The 17762-nt window shown below is 43.8% G+C and overlaps 1 protein-coding gene across 1 annotated transcript in view; it reads right to left on the bottom strand.

Annotated features, from left to right (window-relative positions):
• Positions 1-17265, bottom strand: part of ADAMTS12 (ADAM metallopeptidase with thrombospondin type 1 motif 12) — a 527800-nt gene extending 510535 nt beyond the window's left edge. Inside the window, 2 exon segments of the mRNA XM_040421001.1 lie at positions 1866-2224; positions 16924-17265. Coding sequence (XP_040276935.1) covers positions 1866-2224; positions 16924-17053 — 489 coding nt within the window. The 5' untranslated portion in view covers positions 17054-17265.
• Between the last annotated feature and the right edge of the window lie 497 nt (positions 17266-17762).

The following is a 17762-nucleotide window of genomic DNA, read 5'->3' as shown; positions in this document are numbered from 1 at the left end:
TATCAGTCTGGATTCCGGGCTGTTCAGCTCACAGAGCATTGTCTAGACTGGATAGAGGGGATCCATGTATTTGGCTATTAGTAGCCAGATTCAGCCTCCTGAGATGGGGGTAACGCCTGTATCCACATGGTTCTACTTAACCCAACTTCTATCACATTAGTATATTTTGTAGTGTAACCGGCATCTAGTAGAACAAGACGAGGACTGAAGCTGTACTATAAACACGAAGCAAGAAAAGGAGGACGCTCACACACCAAATCAACCCACTGCCATATAATGCAAATGTCTTATACTGTCATATAGTGATCATATACTTTGCAGTAATATACTTTTCAAAATCTTAACATAATGCTGCCATATTGTTCCCCCATATTACTACCATGCAGTTTCCAAATAATACCGCCCGATAGTGCCAATGTTTTACTGCACCTCAGCCTACATCCAACTTTATTATCCTTAATAGATAACCATCCCGAACGCATGGACTCGGGTCCACTGGAAATGTATGTATGAACCCCTAATTCTATAAAAAAATATATAGCCCGACCACATAACATTTCATTCAAATCGGCGCATCGTACCCACGTTTAACCATTCATATTGCAGATTTATCTCCCGGGACCTTTAATATTCTATTGAATTATTGGACATTTGGGATTTGGTGCGGTAAACATGGTGCTGAAGAATTGGGATTGGTCCGGGTGTCACACTGGCTCAGTAGGATTGTGGAGGGTCCGGGTGTTAACCCTTGAATATGAACTTTTAAAGATGGTACAATACACCCTGCACCATGAGTATCATGTCTAGCATAAATCTATCTTTGCTACATAAGCAGTATGATGGAGCATCTGACGGAAAAATCTGCTGCAAAATGGATTTGCCCCAGATTTACCGTGGGTTGTTTCACCCCTCTACATTTTAAGGGGTTGTCCCAAGAATACTCAACAGTTTTCATACTTTTGTAATTGCACGTACTTTAAATGTTGTATATCCACAGAGTTATTCAATACAATATATTTGTATATCGCCACCTGCTGTTTATTCTTTTCCGTATTTTTCACTGGGGTGGGCGCGCGTGTTCAGTTCCATCCTTCAGCTGCCATCAGATGTAGCTACTGTTAGAAGCTGTGACAGTTACAGGAAAGAGGGCTGCAGTGGGAAGGACACACCCCTAAGCTGTAATAGGAAGATAGCTGCAGCATAAAGGACACACCCCCTAAGCTGTAATAGGAAGATAGCTGCAGCATAAAGGACACACCCCCTAAGCTGTAATAAGAAGATAGCTGCAGCATAAAGGACACACCCCCTAAGCTGTAATAGGAAGATAGCTGCAGCAGAAAGTACACGCCCCTGAGCTGTTATAGGGATAGAGTTGTGTCAGAAAGGACAAGTCCTTCTTCACGGCTTCCTTGCCAACACAGTTTGGCCCTTTCAACATCTGCCCTACCAGCCCTCTCTTATGTATCACATATCAGATGAGACGACCAATCGAATCGCATCCTTCGGAAGTAACATGGCAACCACAGTGAATCCGCTCTCTGGCTGACGCCACTGTCAACTCTATCAAGTGTAAACAGAAATGCGTCAGCCCCTCGACCAATGATGAAGAATTCTAAGGATTGTCTACAAGAGCAGATTGATGTATCTCTGAACACTGAGGTGTTTTTCCCATCAAGGAGTCTGGGAAACCTGAGTGACAACTTCTGTGGACTAAGCTATAATAGCCACCATATTGGTTGTCACACGGATAACTAAGAAATTGTAAAATTTTAACAATTGGAACATATTTTACTTTACATTATAGGTGGAAATGCCCTTGAGATCTTCATCTATTATCAATGAATAGAAGAAAAGGTTCTTCTTACCAGTCCATTGCAAGCACTTATAGCTGCGTAACCGATCCCGATATCAGGTTCTTGGACCGTGCCGGTGAGATGGCAGGACAGTCCCGATCGAGGGGTAATCCTTACTCCACTCTGGTTTCCAGTTCTTCTTTCAAGAATATAGTTATCAGATAGAAATCCTTCATTGACGGTCAAGTTCAAATACAAATCCTTAGTTCCCTGACGAATCCTGTAGTGCACCTTCTCGGACCAGATGTCCCGTTTTCTTCGTTTAAGACTTTCATGATGGGTTAAGGTATAGGATAGGAAGTTGCCGTACTCGTCTACCTTGACGGGATCCACCAGTTCATACGATGGAGGTAAGTTCCTGGTAAGATGGTCTGAAACAACAGGAACATGAGAGAACTTAGAACCTAAGACTAGGATGATCACTGTAGAAGTCATCCTCCAAGGGGTGTCAAAACTGGTGCCAAGTGGAGTAGTTACCTATGGCATCCAATCAAATTCTAGCTCATTTTTCAGACGTTCTTTCGAAAATGAAAATGGTAACCCATAGTTGCCAACAAAATTCTGGATTTTAAACCAGCAAATGCTTAAAACACACTTATTTGGGGACAAATTTTCATAAACCGACCCCTCCTGGCCCTTTGCATTCCACATCCCATCTTGGGATATCTGAGACTCCTGAGGAAAGAACCCAAAGTTTACGAAATGCATTGGAAGTTTGGTCATCACCAGCTTTCTTAAGGAAGTCAGTGACATCACCGTTGGACTTCAGAGGATTGGCGGAAGTAGCAAAGAGCACTCTACCGGCCAGAACAGCTTGGTGGACACTACCATAACTACAAGCTGCAAGCTTCATTTTTTATTTTATTATTTTTTTTCTTCCTATTGGCACCAGAATCTATTAACGCTTATTATCTAGAAGATACCTACCCTGAGCAGGATCTGAACTGACCAGAGTAAGGGCTCATGCACATGACCATACCGTGTTTTGCGGATCTGCAAAATACGGATGCCGCCTGTGTGTGTTCCGCAGTTTACGGAACAGGCCGCCTATTATAGAAATGCCTATTCTTGTCTGCAAAATTCTTTGTGCAGGGTCACGGAACGGATGCGGACAGCCCAAGGGGTGTTGTATTTTCTAGTGAGCTCTGGAGTGTTTTTTATGTAGATTTCAAAAAGTGATGTATTGACTTTTTTTTTTTTTTTTTAACATATGCCATTTAAAAAGAGCCTCAGCCTGAGGCCTCATGCTCAGCCATTCCGTGCAGCTGCCGCGACAGATCCAGACCCGTTCAACATGACATGTTCTATTTTTGTGGTGTGGAGGCATGGAGAGAAACCCCACAGAAGCACTCCGTAGTGCTTCCGTGGGGTTCTGTGCCTCCGTTCCACACTACACCTTCCAGATTGCAGACCCATTCAAGAGAATTGGTCTGCATCCATGATGCGGGGTGCACATGGCTGGTGCCCTCATATTGCGGACCCGGTGTTTGCGGGCCTCAATACGAGCATGGCCATGTGAATGAGGCCTAAGGCATTTGAAACACAGGTAGTGCGTAATAATCAGAAAAAAATTCAAATGAAAACAGACCCCTCAACAGATTGTCCAAACAAATTCAGACCCCAGACAAGAGCCCTCTAGATAAATACAGACCCCAGACCAGACCTCCTAAACAAATATGGACCCAGACCAGATCCCCTAAAAAAATTTCAGTCCCTAGACCAGATCCACTAAATAAAATACAAACTCCAGACCAGATCCCCTAAACAAATATTGACCCCTGATCAGATCCCCCTAAGCAAATTTCAGACCCCAGACCAGATCCTCTAAACAAAATACAGACCTCAGACCAGACCCCCAGAAAAATACAGACTGCAGACCAGATCCCCTTAACAAATTTCAGAGCCCAGACCAGATCTTCTAAGCAAAATACAGACCAGACTAGATCCCTTAGGTAAATACAAACTCAAGACCAGATCACCTAAATAAATATAGACCCCTAACCAGATCCCCATAAACAAATTTCAGACCCCAGAACCGATCCTCTAAAAAACTAAAAACCCCTGACAAAATCCCCTAAACAAACACGGACGCCAGACCAATCCCTCTAAACTAATACATAGAAACATAGAATGTGTCGGCAGATAAGAACCATTTGGCCCATCTAGTCTGCCCAATATACTGAATACTATGGATAGCCCCTGGCCCTATCTTATATGAAGGATGGCCTTATGCCTATCCCATGCATGCTTAAACTCCTCCACTGTATTTGCAGCTACCACTTCTGCAGGAAGGCTATTCCATGCATCCACTACTCTCTCAGTAAAGTAATACTTCCTGTTATTACTTTTAAACCTTTGACCCTCTAATTTAAAACGATGTCCTCTTGTAGCAGTTTTTCTTCTTTTAAATATTCTCTCCGCTTTTACCTTGTTGATTCCCTTTATGTATTTAGCAGTTTCTATCATATCCCCTCTGTCTCTCGTCTTTCTTCCAAGCTATACATGTTCAGGTCCTTTAATCTTTCCTGGTAAATTTTATCCTGCAATCCATGTACCAGTTTAGTAGCTTTTCTCTGAACTCTCTCCAAAGTTAAATATCCTTCTGGAGATATGGTCTCCAGTACTGTGCACAATACTCCAGATGAGGTCTCACTAGTGCTCTGTAGAGCGGCATGAGCACCTCCCTCTGTCTACTGGTAATGCCTCTCCCTATACACCCAAGCATTCTGCTAGCATTTCCTGCTGCTCTATGACATTGTCTGCCTACCTTTAAGTCTTCTGAAATAATGACCCCTAAATCCCTTTCCTCAGATACTGAGGTTAGGACTGTATCACTGATTTTATATTCTGCTCTTGGGTTTTTACGCCCCAGGTGCATTATCTTGCACTTATCAACATTACATTTTAGTTGCCAGATTTTTGACCATTCCTCTAGTTTTCCTAAGTCCTTTTCCATTTGGTGTATCCCTCCAGGAACATCAACCCTGTTACAAATCTTTGTGTCATCAGCAAAAAGACACACCTTACCATAGAGGCCTTCTGCAATTTCGCTGATAAAGATATTAAACAATATGGGTCCCAGAACAGATCCCTGAGGTACCCCACTGGTAACAAGACCATGGTCTGAATATACTCCATTGACTACAACCCTCTGTTGTCTGTCCGTCAGCCACTGCCTAATCCATTCAACAATATGGTCCAAGCCCAAAGACTCTAATTTATTGATAAGCCTTCTACATGGGCAGTATTAAAAGCCTTACTAAAGTCTAGATAAGCGATGTCTACTGCACCTCCGCCATCTATTATTTTAGTCACCCAATCAAAAAAATCAATAAGATTAGTTTGACATGATCTCTCTGAAGTAAACCCATGCTGTTTTTCATCTTTCAATCCATGGGATTTTAGATGTTCCACAATCCTCTCCTTAAGTATGGTTTCCATTAATTTCCCCACTATTGACGTCAGGCTTACTGGCCTATAGTTGCCCGATTCCTCCCTACTACCTTTCTTGTGAATGGGCACAACATTTGCTAATTTCCAATCTTCTGGGACGACTCCTGTTGCCAGTGATTGGTTAAATAAATCTGTTAATGGTTTTGCTAGTTCACCGCTGAGCTCTTTTAATAGCTTTGGGTGTATCCCATCAGGCCCCTGTGACTTATTTGTATTAATTTTAGACAGCTGACTTAGAAACTCTTCCTCTGTAAAGACACATGCATCAACAGATTCATTAGTCTTCCTTCCTAACTAAGGTCCTTTTCCTTAATATTCCTTTGTAAAAACTGAACAGAAGTATTCATTGAGGCAGTCAGCTAGTTCTTTATCTTCTTCCATATACCTTCCTTCTTTTGTTTTTAATTTGGTAATTCCTTGTTTTAGTTTCCTTTTTTCATTTATGTATCTGAAGAATGCCTTATCGCCTTTTTTCCCTGACAGCTAATTTCTCTTCTGCCTGTGCTTTAGAAGCTCTTATAACTTGTTTGGCCTCTTTCTGCCTAATCTTATAAATTTGCCTGTCATCCTCGTTTATTTTTTTTTTATAATTACTAAATGCTATCTTTTAGTTTTTAATGATTTTGGCCACTTCTGCTGAGTACCACAGTGGTCTTTTCCTTTTTTTGCTTTTACTGACAAGCCTAATGCAATTTTCTGTTGCCTTCAATAGTGCCTCTTTTAAGTAGTCTAATTTCTCCTGGACTCCATTAAAACTGTTCCAGTCTGATAGGGACTCGTATACCACTAATCTAATTTTAGAAAAGTCAGTTTTTCTAAAATCTAAAACTTTAGTTTTTGTGTGGTGTGACTCAGTCACTGTACTTATAGTAAACCACACTGACTGGTGATCACTCGATCCCAAGCTTTCCCCTACAGTAATATCAGATACCAAATTCCCATTTGTGAATACTAAATCTAAAATGGCCTCCTTCTGGGTTGGCTCCTCAACTACTTGCTGTAGAGATAATCCCAGTAGGGAATTTAGAATATCTGTACTCCTGGCAGAACTAGCTATTTTGGTTTTACAGTTTACATCAGGAAGATTAAAGTCTCCCATAATGATAACTTCCCCCTTCAATGTCATTTTAGCTATTTCCTCAACTAGTAGATAATCTAATTCTTTGACTTGGCTAGGTGGTCTATATATCACACCTACACGAGTTACCTTATGATTATCAAGCTGCAAGGTAACCCAAACTGACTATAAATTGGTCTCGCTAACTTGTATTAAATTAGATGTTATGCTATCTTTCACATACAGGGCCACCCCTCCCCCTTCTTGCCTTCTCTTTCTTTCCTATATAGAGAGAACCCTGGTATTGTTATATCCCAGTCCATTGAATCACGTCTCAGTAACAGCCACTAAATCTATATTCTCAGATGCCATTATAGCCTCAAGTTCATTGATCTTATTCCTTAAACTGCGAGCATTTGTAGACAAGACTCTGAGCTTGTCATTTCTTAACCTATGTGCTACTGGCATCTTATGGCATTGTTCTGGGGGGCAGTCGGACTGCTGGATTGTCACTCTTTTGTCCCCCTTTCCTAGTTTAAATGCTCTTTAGCAAATACTTTGAACTGTTCACTGAGGACATTCGTTCCCTTGAGAGAAAGATGCAAACCATCTTTCTTGTACACTCTTTTCCATTCCAACGAGAGCTAACATGAGACACAAAGCCAAACCCTTGGTTCAGACACCATTCACCAAGCCATACATTGAATTCCTTAATGCGCATCTTCCTGTCATGCTGAAGGTTATGCACAGGCAAAACTGCAGAGAATGAAACAGTTGATGCAACCTCCCGTATATCATTTTCAAGTGTGTGAAAAGCTTCCTTCACCTTTGAAACCTCATTGCAAGCCAGATCATTTGTCCCAAGATGGACAATAACATCCACCTCCCTTTCCTGCTTTGCTTGCCTAACAATATTAAGGATACGTCATCTATCCCTGCTAGCGGTAGCACCAGGGAGACATCTCACAACACCATTTTCCTCAAACTTCACACCTCTTATGATGGAATCGCCCACCAACAGCTGCTTACTATCAGTCCTCACCTTCTCCTTTTTGTCTTTGGCTGCAGTCTTGCATACTTTAGGCATGGGAGATGATTGTTTCTCACCCACTGTGCTTGAGCCATCCTCCATGTTGCTCTTGCACTCTGAAAGTGCTGCAAATGAATTATGGAGAGCCACAGACTGTGGGACATGTCTTCTATCAACAACTCTCAGTCTACCAGAACCTGCTGTAACCCATCTTCCATTTCTAGGGGGCCTCTGTGGCAGTGGCATTGCAACATATTCTACATGAGACCCTCTAAACAAATATTGACCCCTCAAACTAGTGTAGAGCCCAGATCAGGCTCAGAGCACATCTCTCCTCGTTCCTGCAGCTTGCCATCTCCTTCACTCCTAGGCGCTGCCTCAGACAATATTTCTATGCTGGTCCTGACATTGACTGGGAGTAAAGAGGAGAAGAAGAAGAAGAAGAGGTCAGCATTTAGTCAGAATGAGGCACCGGGAGAATTGCTTGCTCTTCCAGGAGTATCTCTTGCTTTTACACTTTCCACTCTGTTGTATAGAATATGTCCTTCAGCACTTGTCATATAAAGCCTGTTTAGAACAAATCTGCTTTGCGTAGCAGTCAGACATAGTGTCTAAGGCTACGGTCACACGGTCCGGTCAAGCCAAAACCAGGAGTGAATAAAAAAAATAGGAGTCGTTGAATCTGTCCTTTATAATTTCTCCCCTTTTATGATCCACTCCTGATTTTGGCTTCCAAAACTGCATCAGGAAACCTGACCGTGTGACCTTACCCTTATATTGCAGACAGAACACGTTACGTACCCACTTGAACGTACATAGCTACGCAAATAGTGGGCACCCAGATAGGACCTTAAGTGGATCTTACACCACTGGAGCTCTGGTATGACACCCATAGACTTCTACATGGACCTACTGTGCCCAAACAAGTGCTGAGATGAACCACTGGTCCAACTGAGAAGGAATGTCACATGAGGCAGTTGGCTTCTATGGTACCTCATGGTGGTCGTTGCCATCCTCTGATGGGTTTGGTCATTCTTTTATTCTAGTTCTGTTACTATAGGCTTTGCATGTAATATAGGTTTCATCTACAGCTTCTTCTTATGCTATATATTTTGGATTGTTTATAGTATTTTTATACTGGGCTCAGAATCCGCCACTGTGCAGGATAAAATAAACATCTGCACTTCTTTATGTCCAATCCCAGTTGTATCTCCGACCCTCGTTCAGCAATTCTTCCAAACCACAAAGCCTGAGAACTGAGCTAATTTTATCTGACTTTTAACTTGCCAGTTCCTCTCGCAGCTGTGTGCGAAATGTGCGGTTACAAGAGGTGAACAATTTATGCTGTAAACTTCCAGTTTTGCAGCGAATGTCACCTAAATAGACTCAATCTGCCCCTCGTCAGGTCTATGACCTAATAAAATATCTCTTCATTTGTTTCCGTAAGGCAAGAAGATAGACAGCTCTAGAAATACGTGGCCCCATAAGTCCCTGGGTTGTTTCTGGCATTGTGGCCGAACTCCATTGACGTGAATGGGGGTGATGTGTGCAGTATCCCAGACCTGGGTGTATCTGCAAAGTTTGTTAGGTTATATAATGTTTGCAATGTCAATGCTATGTACTGCACACTCCGTTGTTCCAGCATGAGGCCAGCGTTAACAACCCTGACCCAGTCCTCTCTGGGACCAAAGGTGCGGGCTGGATCCACCCCCTGGTTCCAGAACATTAGCTATGAAGAGGGAGAGGGTAAGGAGCATTGTCCAAGTGCTCCTCTACCATATTCCCTAGCTTCACCTACATGAGCTTCAGGAGAAGCAAGCAAGCAAGAACTTAAGAAGGATTTGCGTGACTACAGTAAGAGAAGTGCAGACAGCGAGATAACCCAGCTTAAGGCAATCCAGAATCCACTGCTGCAGAGGGGAAACAAGTTAAGACACCCTATGCACCCCAGAATAGTGGACACTACCACCACGGCTACCAGAACACAGCTATTAGCCAGAGATCTTTATAGCAGATATTTTAGCCATCTGAGTAATCTGAGGGCCAATGCCGTGGGTGCCCCTCCTTCACTGCATTGACCCCAGGGAGCAATAGCCTGAGAAAGTACACTGTGACACATCGTCATCAGGCCCACTAGTACTCCCATCCTCTGCTCCAGCTCCTCAGGGGTTTGCTGCACTTGCAATACTGCACAGAACGTGCGGGCTGTTTTTGGAAGAATGTAGCCCTGTATTTCTATTACTGTGCAACTCCTATTAAAGGTGTTGTGTCATCTCACACTTTGAAGGTACAAGGATATGCTATCAAACTCAGATAGGTGCGGGTCAAACCCCTGGGACACACACCTATCACCAGTTAATTATTATTAGAGTTCCAAAAATAGCCGAGTTCCATAGACACTAATAGAGAGCGCGCTGTACAATTGCGGCCACCGCTCCCTCCACTTCTATGGGGATGCTGGAGATAGCCAAGCCAGCAGTACCATAGAAATGAATGGAGAGTGGTAGCACATGCGTGGCTGTTCACCACTTACTTCGGGGGTCTAGTTCTGGAGATAGGTGCAGGTCCCTCTGTCTGACATTGGTGACATATCCTAGTGATATGCCACTAACATATGAGATGAGACAACCTCTTTAAGGGAAATTCAAGGGTTGGATAGTAAAAAAAAACATTATTCCTCCGTGATCAAATATCTGGGGATGATCTGGTAGACCCTATAGATATTAGATTATTATTAAATTCCACTGACATTTAAAGCAATTTTCCTGTGAGAGGTGCAATGTGAAGTTCATAGGTCCCAATGCACAACCTATGGCTCTGGCTGAGGTATCTGTGGGCCACCTCAGAAACCAGGGTCATGGTGCTGGTGCTACCACTGCTGCTCTAGAGACCCTAGACTCCCCATTTATTAGGGTTTATATGTCCTTGACTTAACCCATTATGGGTGTAGCCATGGGTTTAGGCCTTCAAGATGCAAACATTATTTTTTTTTTGCTTTGCCATTGTTTAGTGTTGATCAAGCACCAAAGTGCTCTGGTGCTCGAGTAGAATACTTCCCGATGCTCGGCTGCTCTACAGAGCACCCGGGCATAATGGAAGTCAATGGGAAGAGGGGAGGGTGTCGGGGCTCTAGTTCGGCTTAGGAGTCCCTGCTCTGACTCCATATATAGCTATGTCCATATATGGAGTCAGTGCTTGGGGACACCCAGTGTATTAAAATCTAATTTAGCCTCTATTTCTGAAAAGTTTCTGGTGGGAGTCGAACTCACAACCTTCTACATTACAGCCAAGAATCTTATCCACTACACTATAGAGCTGCATGGCCAGTTACTAAAAATTTTTTAATAAATATGAGACTTCTGCTGTATAGGAATACTTACTAGTAGTAAGCTCTATAGTGTAGTGGTTAACATTCTTGGCTGTAATGTAGAAGGTTGTGAGTTCGAACCCCGCCAGAAATAGAGGCTAAATTATATTTTAAATACACTGACTGGTGTTCGGCCGAACATGCTCGATCAACACTACCGCTGTTGCATTCCGAGGGCGACAACATTTGTCCATTGACTTTTTTCTGGCAGATCCCATATGGACCTTTTATAAGCTCAGCATTATGGATCCATACGATCATACGACCATGAGCTCTAAGGCCTAGTTTTGGCTTGGTGATCACATTGCAGCTAATGATCCTTGACCAGAGATATGGGATGCCATATGTTTCTTCTCAAGCATTTCCTCTGCACATGTTGTTACTGTCAGCCTGCGCCCTAACTGGAATGTAGACGATTTGGAGCAAATAATTGGTCGTTTAGTGGTCCCTGGTCTTAACAAAGCTAAATATTCTTCTCAGGATGTCATGGGGCTCCTTGAAGATTAACTTCCCCCAATAATTTTTCTCTAGAACCGTTCTCTCTAATCCTTCACTGAAAAATGACGGTAATTGAATTGATACATGAAAAATGATATAAAGGCCCGTGGAGATAAAATACATAGCGCCCCCTGCAGATCCGCTACTTTATCTGCATGCAGATCCTCCATGTGGAGCCGCTCATGATGAGCAAGTCCGACCATTACGGGCAGAACATGAAAAATAATTATACATTTGTAAGAATGAACGAGAGGCGTGAAAGACGACGCAAATGGAAGATATGTCTATATTATATCATACAGAATGGAAGATGGGAGACAGAATGGGGGTCATTTATCAAAGACCGTTGTTTTTCGCTGGTCTTTGATATCGACTAATTTATCCATTAATCCTTGTGATTGGATTGAAATCCACTCCACTTTTACGCCTGAAGTGTTAATAAATTGTGCTGGGCCCGGCCCTCCTCGTCCCCCCGCCACTCCCAAGTGGCAAGGACGGCGTGAAAACAAAGCGTTCAGCATTTTTTTTAACACAGGGTTTAGAAAGTTGCAAAAAGGGGCTGTGAGTTTCTAATAGACTTTATGGGGGGCTTTTTACACCATTCTTTGTCCCCCCCCCCCCCCCTCTGCTGCCAGAGAATTTGTTTAATTTATGATGAGGTGTAAATTCGCTAAGACTCAGCCTCGGCCCCCTCCAGAAGACGGCAGAAAGGTTTAATAACAAATTCAGCTCTGCTACATCAGTACAGTGTGTGTCAATGCTATCTTATGAGTGTGTTTTTATTTATTTAGTGGCTGGAAAGCAGGACTCGTAAAGGAAACAGTTGTAAAAGTGTAAAAGTATCAGGAATATTCCCGGCTGAGAGAGAAGGCAGAAATGTGGTGATATAAACACAGCGGAGGGAGGAGGGCAGCGAAAGACATACTGTAAACCTAAAGGAGCGGTGGGGGGGGGGCTACTGACATAGTGAAAGGAGAAAGATAGATACATACATAGATATGAGATACATAGATTAGATAGGAGATAGATATTGGATAGATAGAAGATAGATATGAGTATCAGTGCCGTGCCTAGGGTGTTTGGCACCTGGGGCAGGTCCTTTCTCTGGAACCCCCCCCCCCCCCCCCCCCCAATACATTAAAAAAATTGTACCCCCTCACAGTAGTATTGCCCTCATTGTACAACCTTCACAGTAGTTTTGTACAGATGTGTGCCCCCTCACAGTAGTTATGCTCACATCATGCCCTCTCACAGTAGTTATGCCCTCTTTGTGCCCCCTTCACAATAATAATCCCTATTGTGTGTGTCCCCTTCATAGTAATAATCCCCATTGTGCCCCCCTTTATAGTAAGCATGCCCACTGTGCCCCCTTCACAGTAATAATGCCCATTGTTCCCCCTTAATAGTAGTAATGCCCACTGTGCTAGTAATGCCCTCTGTGGCCCCTCCATAGTAAAAATCCCCATTGTGCCTCCTTCACAGTAATAATACCCACTGTGCCCCCTTCACAGTAATAATGCCCTCTGTGCCCTCTTCATTGTAGTATGCCCTCTGGCTCTGTGCCCCCTCCATAGTAATAAAGTCCTCTGTGCCCCCCTCCATAGAAATAAAGACCTCTGTGCCCCCTCTGTATGAAAAAAAAAAAAAAAAGTAACTACTCACCTTGTCCCATTCCTGAAGCTCACTCACAGTCCTCTCTCTCCTGCAGGCACAGATCGCTCTGCAGCCCTGTGTGGGCAGAGCTTATGCAGATTTCTGGCCTGCAGGCTCCGCCCACACATGCCGGCAGTGCGATCTGTGCCTGCAGGCTGAATGGTGGAGCGGGGAGAAGTCTTCCTGCTTCACCATTCAGAGCGCGGCTGGCTTGAAGGAGGGGAGGACCTCAGGGAGCTGAGCGGTGAGTGACAGGACCGCTAATTGCTTCTGGCACCCCCCTGAGAGCCGGCACCTGGCCCCCCCTTGGCACGCCACTGATGAGTATCTATGATGGGTGACACTTGGTAATTTGCCTTGTTTCATCCAACCATTATCCGCACAGTAATGTTACCTGATAAGCTCCTAGTCCTTGTTGTCTACACACAGGACAGATATTGGGCCTCATTCATCACTCAGGGCCTCATTTAGACTTTATTTGTCGCTTATAGCAACCAATCAGAGCTCAGCTTTTATTTTTCTAGAGCAGTTTAAGAAATGAAAGCTGAGTTCTGATTGGTTGCCATGATTTACTATTAGACAGTTTGGATAAATGAGGCACTTCCTCCCAATATGGTGCACGGTCATACAACGTATAAATGACCACACTAAAGTGCCGCACAGTATGGTGCCCAAATAACTATGTGTCACATAGTGCCTCCACCTCCGTACATCACTACCATATACTGCACAGTAGCAGTGCCACACAGTGTAAATACTGCCATGCGGTGCTCAGACAATATCACCATACAGTGACTATACAAAACCACCATATAGTAGTCAAAAATTAACCCCATAAAGTGACTAAATCATGCCATCATATAGTTCATAGCTCAATTTATACCACCATACAGTGTACAAATAATAGCACCATATATTGCTCAAAAAATGCCATCATATAATGCGCAAATAATACTACTAAACACGGCTCAAATAATACCATTAACATCTCCAGATATACACTATGGCGGATCTAAAATGATTTCTTTCCAGAACGGTGGAGCACATGGAGTTGTACAGCATATGAAAAACATGTCAGCTTTCTAATGGAAACAGCACCACATCTGTCTTCAGGTTGTGTGTGGTACTGCAGCTCAGTGAAAGGGGCTGTGCTGCAATACCGCTCTTAACCTGTGGAGAGGTAAAACAAAGTAGCCATGTTTTATTAATCCCAGACAACGCTTTTACTCAGAGTATGCTGAGTCTTTTCAGTGACTGCAAGGACGGCAGTTAGATTTTGTTTCTGTAGAGGAGAAATCATAGTGTATTTTAAAAATGTTCTCTCCCTTACGATAATGAGAGGACTCTGCTGACTTTGTCCCCGTTTATACAGCGAAGCTGACAAGCAAGCTGCAGAATACAGGGAGTGTCAGCCTTGTGTCTGCCCTAGTGGCTGGTGTGAGAACTGCAGCATGATCGGATTTTTTTTTTAACCTGATATTGTCAGATAAAATAAAATAAAATAAAACATAAAAAGCTATAAAATGTGTTTATAACAAAACCTGATTTATATGACATGTAATGTTCTGAAGATACCTGGAGTCATAGTGATGATTAATATGGAAGTGCATGGGGTAGTACTACAGTATAAGGGGGCACTCCTCCTGTGCTGCCTGTAGTGTGACCTCTCCTGCCTGACAGTGATTCCCCCTTAATATTTGCTTCCCTTCACATCGATCATATCAAGTCCAGAGCCTCCTATCAATGTCATTTCTGGTATGTGCCAGGTCCGGGTAGCCGTGCCGCTCCCTGCTGGGGCAAAGCTATCAAAAGCGGAAGAATCTGCAGAAAGTAACTGGTGAAGATCAAGGGTAAAAATGAATGAAAAAATGTAAAAAAATTAATAAAAGATGTCAAATCAATATCTTTTCTGGAAATGTATTTCAGGGTAAATGTATAGAATTGGTCTAAAAGCTGTTTAATTTTGAGAAGTGTGTTATGAGGTTCTGCAGCAGCTGAGGTGTGTATTATGATGTTCTGCAGCAGCTGAGGTGTGTGTTATGAGGTTCTGCAGCAGCTGAGTTGCATATTAGGATGTTCTGCAGCAGCTGAGGTGTGTGTTATGATGTTCTGCAGCAGCTGAGGTGTGTGTTATGATGTTCTGCAGCAGCTAAGGTGTGTATTATGATGTTCTGCAGCAGCTAAGGTGTGTATTGAGGTTCTGCAGCAGCTGAGATGTGTGTTATGATGTTCTGCAGCAGCTGAGGTGTATATTATGATGTTTTGCAGCAGCTGAGGTGTGTATTATGATGTTCTGCAGCAGCTGAGGTGTGTATTATGAGGTTCTGCAGCAGCTGAGGTGTGTATTATGATGTTCTGCAGCAGCTGAGGTTTGTATTATGAGGTTCTGCAGCAGCTGAGGTTTGTATTATGATGTTCTGCAGCAGCTGAGGTTTGTATTATGAGGTTCTGCAGCAGCTGAGGTGTGTATTATGATGTTCTGCAGCAGCTGAGGTGTGTATTATGATGTTCTGCAGCAGCTGAGGTTTGTATTATGATGTTCTGCAGCAACTGAGGTTTGTATTATGATGTTCTGCAGCAGCTGAGGTGTGTATTATGATGTTCTGCAGCAGCTGAGGTGTGTATTATGATGTTCTGCAGCAGCTGAGGTGTGTATTATGATGTTCTGCAGCAGCTGAGGTGTGTATTATGATGTTCTGCAGCAGCTGAGGTGTGTATTATGAGGTTCTGCAGCAGCTGAGGTGTATGTTATGAGGTTCTGCAGCAGCTGAGGTGTATGTTATGATGTTCTGCAGCAGCTGAGGTGTGTATTATGATGTTCTGCAGCAGCTGAGGTGTGTATTATGATGTTCTGCAGCAGCTGAGGTGCGTGTTATGATGTTCTGCAGCAGCTGAGGTGTGTATTATGATGTTCTGCAGCAGCTGAGATGTGTATTATGATGTTCTGCAGCAGCTGAGGTGTGTATTATGAGGTTCTGCAGCAGCTGAGGTGTGTATTATGAGGTTCTGCAGCAGCTGTCGTGTGTATTATGATGTTCTGCAGCAGCTGAGGTGTGTATTATGATGTTCTGCAGCAGCTGAGGTGTGTATTATGATGTTCTGCAGCAGCTGAGGTGTGTATTATGATGTTCTGCAGCAGCTGAGGTGTGTATTATGAGGTTCTGCAGCAGCTGTCGTGTGTATTATGATGTTCTGCAGCAGCTGAGGTGTGTATTATGAGGTTCTGCAGCAGCTGAGGTGTGTATTATGATGTTCTGAAGCAGCTGAGGTGTGTATTATGAGGTTCTGCAGCAGCTGAGGTGTGTATTATGAGGTTCTGCAGCAGCTGTCGTGTGTATTATGAGGTTCTGCAGCAGCTGAGGTGTGTATTATGAGGTTCTGCAGCAGCTGAGGTGTGTATTATGAGGTTCTGCAGCAGCTGAGGTGTGTATTATGAGGTTCTGCAGCAGCTGAGGTGTGTATTATGAGGTTCTGCAGCAGCTGAGGTGTGTATTATGAGGTTCTGCAGCAGCTGAGGTGTGTATTATGAGGTTCTGCAGCAGCTGAGGTGTGTATTATGATGTTCTGCAGCAGCTGAGGTGTGTATTATGAGGTTCTGCAGCAGCTGAGGTGTGTATTATGAGGTTCTGCAGCAGCTGAGGTGTGTATTATGAGGTTCTGCAGCAGCTGAGGTGTGTATTATGAGGTTCTGCAGCAGCTGAGGTGTGTATTATGATGTTCTGCAGCAGCTGAGGTGTGTATTATGAGGTTCTGCAGCAGCTGAGGTGTGTATTATGAGGTTCTGCAGCAGCTGAGGTGTGTATTATGAGGTTCTGCAGCAGCTGAGGTGTGTATTATGAGGTTCTGCAGCAGCTGAGGTGTGTATTATGAGGTTCTGCAGCAGCTGAGGTGCTGTATGTGTACCATTGATCATTGTTACCTGCAGTGGAAACACATTGTATAATGAATATTTAAAGGGAAACACTACAGGAATTCCAGCAGCATTGTTTCCCCCCGCTGAGCAGTCACTGACCTTTGCTGTTGTGCAGAAAGTGGACATCTTCCTGCTGGACATGTTCCCCAAGGCAAGAAGACACAATGCAAAGGATGGGAATCAAAAAGGGAAGACGCGTGCGCCGGTCTCCGTTCACACATTGCAGCATGTCTGAGACGGCCGCGAAGCTAGCGCCCCAATCTTCATTAAGTGCAAGGAGAAGGAGCCCCGAAAGTGAGCAGCAAAGCGAGCGGAGTGCACAGGGAGCCCAGTGTCCTGATGGTTGAGGGAACGTGCATTCCTGGATTTGGGAGAGGGGAGTGATTCCAGGCCCCAGTGTCTGGTTTCTGAAGAGGAGGGCTGCTTTTGGGAGTTCCCAGGGAGTCCTCTTCTTACATACTTGAGACCTTAGATTCCACTTCTAGTGTTTCATTCCCCCCCCAGGAAGAAAAAAAATCTTTACTTTCCAATCTTCACCTTAAACTTTTCATGACCCCAATTCACCATGTCATAGCAGCCACGTATAAGAATCTCTTGGCAGATGCAGCAGAGCCGAGTTGGTTAGGGGTAACTAAAGCTATGTGCAACATCTGCATGGAGTTTGTATGTTCTTCCCGGGTTCTCTGGATTCTTCCCACACTCCGATAACATCCTGATGGGCTCAGGGGGATTCTAAGAAATGAGCCCTGGTGTCTAAGAGTTTGTGAGGCAATGATGGGAGTGATGACGACCTCCGTACAACGCCACAGAATGCATTTATTCTTTGCCACCGTTAGCTACATTCATGGAAAAGGATGTAGCAGAGGTGAGTTTGTCATTTGGCACCATGCATTATTTTATGGCAAAACTTCTAGATCAGGCATGCTCAACCTGCGGCC

The sequence above is a fragment of the Bufo bufo genome, chromosome 2 (assembly GCF_905171765.1).
Source record: "Bufo bufo chromosome 2, aBufBuf1.1, whole genome shotgun sequence".
Classification (NCBI taxonomy): domain Eukaryota; kingdom Metazoa; phylum Chordata; class Amphibia; order Anura; family Bufonidae; genus Bufo; species Bufo bufo.
The sequence above is the reverse complement of the archived record's forward strand: the minus strand, read 5'-3'. Positions and strand labels throughout refer to the sequence as shown.